The sequence below is a fragment of the Nannospalax galili genome, unplaced genomic scaffold (assembly GCF_000622305.1).
Source record: "Nannospalax galili isolate Female #2095 unplaced genomic scaffold, S.galili_v1.0 scaffold521, whole genome shotgun sequence".
Classification (NCBI taxonomy): Eukaryota; Metazoa; Chordata; class Mammalia; order Rodentia; family Spalacidae; genus Nannospalax; species Nannospalax galili.
The window spans coordinates 460,797-472,642 of NW_008344634.1; the positions used below are offsets into that span (position 1 = coordinate 460,797).

Sequence of the window (11,846 nt, forward strand, 5' to 3'; positions counted from 1 at the left end):
ATTTTTTTAAAGAAAGAGGTACCTGGAAAGAAATAAGGCATACCCCAGTGTATGGTGTGGGCTTCTCTGGGAGAGAAATTAAAACTCCCTATAACTAAGTTATGACAATAGTAATATGTAGGATCTTGGTGAGTCTCAAAGCTATTTTCTCCAAGTGTTACTAAAGAACCTAAATCAGATCACATGGTAGTTTCTGAAAGGCATGTTACAGGTTTTTAATTGATAACGTGAAGGTGTAGAGCTTAGGAATGCAGGAAGGTATCTTTTCTGTAAACAAGTTTACTAGCCTTGTTTGAGATTCCCAGAAAACGTCACTGAAAAGAAATTAGACCGTAAATAAGGTCATATATGTTCAGCTTTAAGGCTATTTCATTGCAATTTAAATACATATATATGGAATATTATCTCTGTGCCAGCAGTAGCCTTCACATAAAATGTTTTCAATTGAGCTGGAATTGTGTTTTTAAATGCTTTTTATTTTGTTTTTATGTGTATGAGTGTTTTGCCTGCATGTATGTAAGTGAACTCATGTTGTGCAGTGCCTGCAGAGGCTAGAGGAGGAGGGTGTCAGATCCCCTGCCACAGGAGTTATGGACAATTGTTAGCTGCCATGAGGGTGCTGGGAATCTAACCCGGGTTCTCTGGAAGAATTTGTTTTTAACTGCTGAGCCATCTCTCCAGCCTCTGAGATGGAATTCTTAATTCTCAGCCTGTGAGAGGCTTCAACCAGACTCCACCTCTTTTCCTTCTCATCTTCTGATAATTTTCCCTCTCTTTTGATCTTGCCTTGGAATATCTTGAGGCCAATTCTTGATTGAGTCCTTGTTCCCTTTTGAAAGTTCTTGAACCAGTTCTCCACTGCCTGTGTTTTATTCAGGATTCTGGTCTTCCAAACTCACCAGAATGGGACATGAATCTGCTTACAGCATTCTAGTGCTTTTCTAGCACGAAGTTTCAACCTATTCCAAATTCCTCCTGGAAAATCTGTTCCAAAACTCTAAGAACAGCATGGTCACGTTTGTCTTAGCAGCAGCCCCACTTCTTGGCATGAATTTTCTGTTAGTTATTTTTTTTCATTGCTGTGATAAAATACCAGACTATTGCAACTAAAGGAAGGAGGGAAGGAAGGAAGGGTTTTTTTGGCCAAATATATATATATATGAGAGAGTCTGTAGCTCCAGCTGTCCTGGAACTCACCTTGTAGACCAGGTTGGCCTTGAACTCACAGAGATCCGCCTGCCTCTGCCTCCAGAGTGCTGGAATTAAAGGCGTGGGCTATCATGCCCGGCTTGGCTTATATTTCTTCTAAGTGTATATAGCTTAAACTTTACCAGAATAATGAAGTGTGCTTTTATATTTTCTTCGTCGTGATCGAACCCAGAGCTTTGGGAACACTACGCAGACACTCTACTACTAAACCACACCCATCTCCAGCCCCAAGTTTAAAAAATATAAGTAACCTATTTTTCAAAAATTCTAAAAATTATTTATATTTGTTTCATTTTGGCAGACTTTTTAATTCAAATTAATATCTTAATGTTTTTCCATATTTATATATTATTGTAAATTGCATGTGGAGTGAATCCAACTTTCTTTGTAACATTTTTGTGTTGTCTTTCTTAGCTACATCTATTCTAATGTCATGGAATTTCCCTGATAGCACACGCTTTCCCCTGCCCTGTATGGGTACGTCTGTGAGATATTGACCACACTAGCAGTGTTAGTGGTATACTGAAGAACTTCGTTTTGTTCAGTTCCCCAGGTAAGGTTACGTTTCCCAGACAGGCAACAACTGTTGCAAAAAGATTCTTTCAATATTCATTCACAAGTGGAGGGATGGTTAAGCAATTAGATCCAGGTAAATTATCTGTTGCTCTGTAACAAATTGCTCTAAAACTTTGTTTCTTGAGCTAACAGTAACTTTCTCATGATTGTTATTTCTCTTGATTCTATGGGCTGATCAGGATTAGCCAGGCAGTTATATTGTTCCACATATTATAAAGTATAAAGTGAAGTCATTCCAGTGGTTACATCATGGTATAACTTAATCTCCAGCTGAAATGACCAACTTGAAGTCTCATTCTTCTGGGCCTCTCTCCATTTGGCTGTTCATGTTTAAAATCTTGCCTGAGCTTCTTCACAGCCATGGCTATTCCCTTTCAATAGGAAAGGATCCAACAGGACATGACCCAGTCTACAAACACTTATGAAGCCTTTGCTGCATTTCATTTACTAAGGTACCATTGGCCAAGCACACTACATAGTCACACCCCAGACTCAGTGTGGGAGGGACATTGTATTAGCTACTTTTCCATTGCTGTGATAAAACACCATGATCAAGGAAACTTAGCCAAGGAAGGGTTTATTTGGACTTAAGGTTCCAGATGGATACAAGTCCATTATTGTGTGGGGCATGTTAGCAGAAACAGGTGGAGCAGAGAGTTGAGAGCACACATCTTCAACCACGCTGGGGAAGCAGAGAAGTTAAAATTCAAGGTGGGGCAAGGCTATGAACTCTCAAAGTCCCCAGTGATGTGCTTCCTCCAGCTAGGCCATACATATCTTCTAAAGGTTCCATGACTCTCCCCAAACAGTGCCACCAATTGTCCAAGTGTTCAAACACTTGAGCCTATAGGGAACACTTCCCATTCAAATCACCACAGTGTTAAACAGAAGTTATCAATTGGTAAGTTGTTTATTGAAGACCATAAATGTAAAAGTCCTTCAGAAGGTTAGTTCTTGTCTATAGCCACACGTGGTCGCTGTCAGTCTCTGTTATTCTACAAGAGCATAAACCTGGTTCATGTTTCACTGACGCTACTTTTGGTCTTGGATTGTAATTTTGCAATTTGGATTCTGTATCTGTTTTTTTTCCTCTTTAACCTACAGCAAAAACATTGTTTAATTTATATTATACTTACCTTTCTATTTCAGGCAAAACAAGGGAGCCACAAAATAATAATTTAAAATGTCATATTGCTGGAAATCAGCCTATCAAGCACAAGGTTTTCTTCAGGAAGAACCTCTACCAGTTTTCTATAATTTTCACTAAAAGTGCCATATTTTGTCCACACCCCTTCCTTATCTCTTCCTTGCATAATTTCACAAATTTATCCACTGAACAATCATCTCATGCTCCCATATCTTTATTCACTTTGTTCTTGAAATGACCTTGCTGTCAAGTTGTATGGACACCCTCTACATAGTTTCCTAGCTAAATGCTGCCAGACAGAAACACTCTTTCCCTTGGAACTCTCACCATTTTTTTTCATGCATTTGCCTTATGGCACTTAGCACTTCATTTTATCAAAGATAGTTTCATATGTTTTAATCGCATCTTAGCTTTGGAGTAGTATTCATGCCAGGTTTTTCTCTTCATTGTGCCTTGAATATAGATAACAGGCTCTCAATATATGTGTGATGCCTTCCCACTCCAAAATTACTCAAGGGATTTTACTTACATTTGAATTTGCAAAGAACTGAATTGCAACGGAAGATAATATCCACATTTATTTTTACATATATTCAATTTAGGCCATTAAATGGGACCACAAGCACTGACTGCCTTCATGATTTAGGTGTAATCAGAATATACAGCACATAAAAATGTTCTAATATTTGTGGCTTCTAAGAAGACTCTCATTCAGTCCAAATACTACAATTAAAATAATCTCCACATTTATGTCTTAATTCTGTACAATATTCTTTTGACTTTTAGAAAATAGCCTTGCATGAATATTGTTGCTTAAGATGTAAATGACTACAAATGAATCTGTAACTGAGTGCAATGGGTATGCATCTTTGTAAGTGCAAAGCCAAAATAAACATAGCCAAGACCACCAGTAGTGGAAGAAATAGTTATCACCTGCAGCAGAGAAGGAGAACATGAGAGTCATTTCCAAAGCCATGCTCTCTTTGAACAGAGGTCAGGTCAAGGATTTTATTCAGAGCTTATAGTATTCATGTAGGGGTTGGCTCATTCCTAAGCATGCTCAGTTTAAAATCAGGGAAATCCAAGTCATGGAAAGGAATGCTTCTAGACACGCTCAGCTTGCAGTGTAAAGTTTTGGTTGAAAATAAAGGAAAGGATACTTTGAATGCTCATTGACACAGAAGTCTGCCCCTGGAGGTGCCTACCGTGCTTTCGTGGCTAACACAACTGTGTACTCATAGGAAATTACAAATCCTTGACGATGAGAATCATCAAATGCTCAGTGCCTAGGATGGAGGGTAGAGTGTGATCCTGCAATGCCCAAATACCGTCAAAGTACCAAAGTGGAAGTAATTGATTCTCTCTGGAGGCTCGGAGATGGTATCATAACAGAAAAAGAAGAGGGGGAGGCGGAGGAGGAGGAGGAGCAACTGAAATCTTCATGGGTCAATAGGCTTAGGCCAAGAGCTGGCAGTAATGGTAGTGGTGAGGTTCCTCAGAATGGGATTTGTGCTCCAAAGGGCAGGAAGAGCAGTGCTGGGGAATTGCAAGTACCAACGTGAAGAGTGGTTGACTGCCAGAACCATCACATTTATTTATTTATTCATTCATTCATTCACTCATTCATTCATTTAATTTAATTAATTAATTTATTTATTTTGGTCTTTTTGAGACAGATTGTCCCTGAAGCCCCCCAGCTGGCCTGGAACTCACTCTGTAGACCAGGCTGGACTTGAACTCACACTAGTGCTGGGATTAAAGGTGTATGCCACCACGCTGGCATCACATTGATTCTTTCATCTTCCTGGCCAAATACCACCATAGCTTGATGCCCCAGGCCTCAAGGCACTTTTAGCTGAGGCTTGAAACAGCTTGTGCGAGAATTCCAAGTCACACCTGAGATGTTTCCCATCTCAATTGCAGTGTTGTAAGATAAAATACAAAATCTGAACTTTTTAAAGGAACATCCTCAATATTTGGGGCATATATAAAAATATTGTTCTGAAATTCAAAGTTGACAATTTCGTTTTGATTTACTTTGATATATATATATCTACCAGAGTAGTAAGCAAGAACCAGCGTGGTTGATTCTGCTGTGGCATTGATCACAGAATGCCACCCTGACCCCGACTTCTTCAAGCCTTCGTCACCCATGTCCCTTCAATCAGAAGGAAGCAGGGAACCAGCGTCCAGAAACGGGACGCTGTAACTAGGCAACCAGGGTGCGTCCGCCGGGGACTTCCGCAGCCTTCAGTAGTCGTGCGCCGGCGCGCGCTCTCTGACGCTACAATCCCGCGCAGAAGAAGGGGGACGAACGTGCGTAACTAGTTCACGTGATCTCAGAGCCTCTGCGTGATTGGCTGTTTCGGGGGCGCGGCGCTCGGTCGCAGACTCCTCGGATTGGTGCTTTGGAGCACCGGGGCGGGATCCAGGCTACAGCCGCGGGAGGTCCGGACGGAGGCAGCCATGGGACTCCCGGGTAAGTGTGCGTCTGGGCTGTCCTTTCCATCACTCTCGGCTTCTTTTCGACTGGGTTGTGCGGTTCCCATAAGTGCGTGGCAGGCTATGGAAGGGGTGAAGTCCACCTGGCTTGAGGCCTGCAAGTCGGGTCGGAAGGTCTCAGGGGTTGAATGGGGCTGAGGGTGCCTAACGGCTGGAGCCGGTTCCTAGGTTAGAGCAAGGGACTGGAACCTCCGAGATGTTTCTCCTCCTCCCTTTGGATCTGGCCAGACCTTGCCTGATCCCGGAGGTGTAGCCGATGGACTGGGTCTGACCCCCTCTTTGCCTCTAGTGTACCCCAGCTACATCTCAAGGAGGGATTTTTGCGGACTTCCTCTGCTCAGGGTGGAAGTACCATCCTTTGGACCCCCAAACCTTCCTCTGATTCCGCCTAAGGCTCCTCCACAGCCTCTACTAATGAGAGTTGGAAGCTCTCTGGCCATAATCGAGAATTTTGAGGTCTTGATTTTATCATTCACGTCGCTTCGGTGGGGACATTAGACAACCGCTCAACTTATAAAGTGGCAGAGAGGATTCCCCCGATTTGTACGCCTCCCTTCAGCTATAAAAGCTAAGATTCGGTGATTACGCAATATGTTGCGCTTTTACGCAATTAAGATTTTTAGGTTGTGATAACCTGACAGTAGGCAGACTCACCTCGAAACGTTGGAGGTCAGTGACAAAATTTCAGAAAGTTTCATTCGGTTCATTATTTCCTGTTTTCCTTCTAATTCATCTTTTAAAACTGAATAGGACTAGAGGTTCAGGTTTAGAGGACAAACCTCAGTAAAGCAATATTAACCATTAACCATTGAAAAGTGTTAATTGACACCTTTTTTTTTTTAAACTAACTTGATGTTTTCCCTGTTTTTCTTTTGCTTGCAAACTTGATCATACTTTTTTCATTTGTTTTTCCCTTTTCTGATTTATGGAACACCTCCCCCCCCCCCCCGTTGCCCAGTCTGACCTGGTCTGCCTCCCAAGAGAGAACTGACAGTTAAAAACCTGAACATATAGTTTGTAGGTGAAATTAAAATAGAACTTTAGAATGGTTTTCCATAGAATTCTTGCAGCCTTACAGAATTAAGATAAGGAAGTTTTGTCAGATCTGCAAGGCTCTGTCATTAAAAGCCTAAGAATTTATAGAATTGAATATTGAATGGGCATTTCATATCAACATGACTGTCCAGGACCCGTAAAGCAAATATTTCCTACCGTAGATGTAGGAAATACTCCACACATGTAGCCCAAGTCTAGTTCTGTGTTTATTTTCAGACTCTACGCCAAAGGGAGGGGCTCTCATGAAGGAAAGCCTTACATAACTAAAAGAAAGGTTAAGGGAGTCAAGTGAAGGGAGCAGTTTTGAGTATCACCATCCTTGAATAAGGAAGGAGAAAATGGGTTTTCTACAGCACGAGTTCCAGGTAACACTCGAAAAGGGTGCTCTCAAAATTCTAGCTCCAGGTATATTTCCATGCCAATGACGAAACTAGTACTAGCAGCACTTTAGGAGAACTGGATCCAGAGCTAAGCTCTGTAGCAACCATCAGAAAACTTTCTGTAAATAGGCAGATGGCAAATATTCTGGGCTCTGTGGTTTATATGGTGCCTTTCAGATCTATTCTGCTATTGTAGCACAGGAGTAGCCATTCACATAAATGAATGGGAAAGCCTGTATTCCTATAACTTTCTAAAAACAGATGGAGCAGTCTAATTAGATTCAGATCCTAGCCTGTTTTTGTATTCCTTTTTGCATAACAGACCTGAGCAAAAGCAACCTGCATAGTGATATAAAACAACAGCCATTTTTCTATTTTTCACCATTCTGGAGTCTGCTCGACTTTGCTAGTTTTCTTAGACTTTTGCTATAGTTTTCTTAGACTTTTCAGTTGTCACTGAAGAGGCTGCATTTAGTCCAGAGTTTGGCTAGGGACTGGGCCTAAGTAAGAATATAGAGAGGGCTGGGCTCCTGGCCCTCCACATAGTTTGAAAGCTCTTTTCATGGTCTCCTCCATGTCCTTCTAGCCCAATAGCTAGCTAGGTAACTTACGCTGTAACATAGGAAGCCAAGGGTGCAAAAGTGAATGTCACCAGGTCTTTCACAGGCTCAAGTCAGAGATTTGCACTTCACTTCTACCATGTCCTGTGGTGTAAATCAGGTCTTAATACAACGGAGAGTCCAGGGTACACACCTGTAATCCCAGTACTCAGGAGCCACAGGCACGGAGGATTCTGAGTTCAAGTCCAGCCTGGGCTACATAGCTAGAACTTGTCTAAAAGAATATGGGAACCGGGAGATGATCACCCATGAAATAGACTGCCACATGGTGTTACCTCTAACTTCTCTAAGCTTTCTGCTTTCCATTTCTATGATAGAGTCGATATACTTTCCATTTTTGTGGTAGAATTGATACCTTGTTATAGGTTATAGGTCTCAACTAGACTATGGTAACATAGAACACTCAGTCTCTAGTGTGGATATAGAATGACTTTATAAGTAGAGGCAGTGATAACAGTACAGGAGAGAGAGAGAGAGAGAGAGAGAGAATGAGAGAGAGAGAATGTATTTAAATATCAGAAAGTTAGTTTCTTACTGTCACAAACCATTATATACTGTGGCTTAACAAACATTTAAAATTATGTGTACGGACTAGGGAGATGGCTCAGCAGTTAAGAACACTGGCTGTTCTTACAGAGGACACGGGTTCGAATCCCAGCACCCACATGGCAGCTAACAACTGTCCATAACTCCAGTTCCAGGGGATCCAACAGCCTCTTCTGCCCTCTGCCAGCATTGCATGACATGGGTGCACTTACCTACATGCGGGCAATGCATGCATACACATAAAATAATTAAAAAGCAAATAAATAAAAAATAAGATTATGTATAGCAATAGTTTGGGAGCTAAATTAAGGCCTTACAGACTGTAATTTGTGTTATATGGCACATGATAAATGCTAAGCAAGTAAATGATGTTAAATGAATATGGTCATGACATGCTTTGTTTTTGTTTCTAAGAGAAAAACTGAAAAATTACCTTAACATTGAAACTTTCTAACAGGCTTTGGGATTCGGGGTGTGATATGACTTGGAGATGAGATCCTATGTTTCTCTTTCAGGTGACAGAAGACACAATTCTTAACTGGGTTGCTCTGAGAACAGATGTCTGAACCATCTCATCATGGCCTGTAGAGGAGTAGATGGGCGTGGGCAGCCTCCCTCAGGGACACTTTCTTGGTCTGGCCCTCCAACTTTTTCCGCCAATAGTACCCACGCCCATAATGTATGCATGGTTTCTGACTTTTTCTACCCAAATATGGGCGGCGTGGAAAGCCACATTTACCAGCTCTCTCAGTGCCTGATTGAAAGAGGGCACAAGGTCATAATTGTTACCCATGCTTATGGAGATCGAAAAGGCATCCGCTACCTCACTAATGGCCTCAAAGTTTATTACTTGCCTCTCAGAGTCATGTACAACCAGTCTACGGCCACAACTCTCTTTCACAGTCTGCCATTGCTCAGGTACATATTTGTTCGGGAGAGAATTACGATAATCCATTCCCACAGTTCTTTTTCTGCCATGGCCCATGATGCTCTCTTTCACGCCAAGACAATGGGGCTCCAGACAGTCTTCACGGACCATTCCCTTTTTGGATTTGCTGATGTCAGCTCGGTGCTTACAAACAAGCTTCTAACTGTGTCTCTTTGTGATACAAACCACATCATTTGTGTCTCTTATACTAGTAAGGAAAATACTGTACTAAGAGCAGCACTGAATCCTGAAATAGTGTCTGTCATTCCTAATGCTGTAGATCCTACTGACTTCACTCCAGAACCATGTAGGAGGCATGATAGTGTAATAACTATTGTTGTTGTCAGCAGACTTGTTTACAGAAAAGGTAATGAAACAATAGCTCAATTTGCATTGAAGACTTTTCTTATAGGAAACTGTTCAATATTTGTATATGATGATTGTTTGGCTTTTCATTTTGTTTGTTGGTTTTATAATGACACGAACTATTGCAAAGAAGTATCAGATATTGTTTTGTGCATCCAAGAAGATAAATTTTTAGAGAGGCAGGGAATGGCTGCCCCCAGCCTTTGATATTTTAATGGTTACTGAACAAAATAAAAAGCAATGACCAGATTTTCATTAATTGGTAAGATCTTTTGAAAAATTAAGCATTCCCTACGCAGGTGGTCAGAATAGAATGTGCCTAATGACGTTTTCTTCTTGATTACAGAGGCAGTGTTTCCTTTCTTGCAGATGTTTTAGAGACTAAAAATAGTACAATGATGAAAACTAAAACCAATCATAACTTTTATTCAGAGATGAGCCTGATGAATATTTTCATTGATAATTTCTTGTCTTTTTGGTATATGTACACCTTCAAAATCAGTGGGTTTTGGGGGGTACACTGTGGTCTTGTGGCACATTGCTGTCTTGTGGCATGCTTGTTTCATTTAGCCACCTACAAGACACAAATAATGTCAGGCAAGAGATGAAGGAAAAGAAGTGGATGGCCCAGGGTCAAAACATGGCTCATCACCAATCAAGGACAGGTTGCCTAACAACTCTGCCATTTTTCTATTTATTTAGGTAACAACTGATCTTTTGTGATGGTTTAATGATAGCTCTTATAAAGAACTTTACCTAGGTTATACTCTATACCTGTCCACTGTTATCCCAGGGGATTTTTTGTTGTTGTTAGTTTTTAGAATGTCTGTGGCACTAGACGCCTGCAACAAGCTACTTATTAACTTAGAAATAGTCTTCTGAGTGCTATTTGAAAACTTGTCCTGTAGTCAGAAATAGCCTTTAGGGTTTTTTTTTGGGGGGGGGCATCAGTAAAAAAAAATCTATAAATGTTCCTTAACTATTTGAATTTAAAATGCTATTCAACACATGTTGAACTGAAGGTCATTTGCTTTAGAACTGTTTGATTTGAAGGTTGGCTCACTGAATCTGTATCACAGCACACGGTCACCTTTATAGAGCATACCATTACTACCTTGGGTTTCAGGTTTGTGTGTGGAGGGCCCTACACGTGTTTGAAAAACCATGCTAGATTTTTAATTTGCTTTCAATTTTATTCACCAGTTTAAGTCACCCCTCATCTGACAGAGACTTTTGTCCTCAAGCCATTTAGCTTTCATAAAAATTTGTTGTCCGCTTATGTGATATTTAATTAAATCATTCAATATAGTCACAAGGAAAATGGGCATGACATGGATTTATGAAGGAACACGAACAAAGTCGTAGTGAACATAAAGCTCAGCCATGTACCGGCATATTAGGGAGTAGACCATGGTCCTGTAATCTGTGTAGATGATGTTTGTAATGGTTATAAATGGCTCACAACACAAGTATTAGTCAGAAAACTTGAACTCAGCAACATTTTCTGAGATGAAGGAAATTACATGCTCCTGTTCTTTAATCAAGAAGATGTAAATGGAATTCTTTATTATGAATCTCTCTTGGAATACTGGTGATGTGTTTATTGTAACTAAGAAAATGTGCCTGATTTCTTTTTTAACTGAATCGCGTACTTTGGTAGGATAGACTAGAAAATATCGTGGTGTCTGCAGTCAAGGATCAGCAAAATTAATCACTTGCACAAGGGTTAAACCTACCTTCACTTCATTTTTGTGGTGTTTCAATGATCTGGGCTAACCACGAGTGGAGTAAAAGTATGGCCTTTCCTGTTTCTAGTTCAAGAACTCAACAAATAGCCATTGAACCTTCTCTGTAGGCCAGGCGCCTTATAAAGACATACACAGGCGCCAAGGGTTCAAATGCAACCGATTATGACTAGTAATAATCAGATGCATACAGATTAGAGATGCATGTGCCAACATCTCAGTGTTAGTAGCAAAAAGAATGAGTCTTTCTATAAGGAACAATATATTCTAAAATGAAATGGAGATCTTTTTTGAAGGTTAAAAATTCATCAAATTTTATGTCTTACAGGGCTTATATGGAGTTCAATAATATATAACTGTAGTAATACAACTGTGAAGCTAGAAACTTACACCCACTTGTTAAAGAGATGTACTCTTGCTCTGGAGTGTCTTACTGAATATGTTAAAAGCTGTAGTGAAATGCTTCTAATCATGTAGTCATTAAAAAATTTTTTTAAATAATGATAAAAAAATAGTTCTTCAAAGCATAAAAATTTGCTCCTTAGTATTTTATAGATGTGAAAAACATTACCATGGAAATCCACTTGACAACTTTATATCCATGCTCAGATGCCAAGGAGCTCAGAAAGTAACTGACTGTGACTAGAAATAATCAGATATATAGAGATTAGAAATGCATATGCATCTTAGTCTCAGTTGTATTCAAAATGAATTTTTCTGTATGAAACTATGTATTTTAATAATGAAATGGAGATCTTTTTCAAAGTTTAA

At 40.2% G+C, this 11,846-nt stretch overlaps 1 protein-coding gene across 2 annotated transcripts in view; it reads left to right on the forward strand.

Moving 5' to 3' along the window:
- Nucleotides 1-5,337: 5,337 nt before the first annotated feature.
- The window catches only part of Piga (phosphatidylinositol glycan anchor biosynthesis class A), a 15,302-nt gene continuing 8,793 nt past the window's right edge, over nt 5,338-11,846 (forward strand). Inside the window, exons 1-2 of one of the 2 annotated variants that reach the window (XM_008840882.3) lie at nt 5,338-5,411; nt 8,552-9,331. In XM_008840882.3, coding sequence (XP_008839104.1) covers nt 8,614-9,331 — 718 coding nt within the window. In that variant the 5' untranslated portion in view covers nt 5,338-5,411; nt 8,552-8,613. Of the gene's footprint in view, nt 5,412-8,551; nt 9,332-11,846 lie in introns of those variants that run through there. The other variant, XM_017800072.2, reaches the window with a different exon arrangement.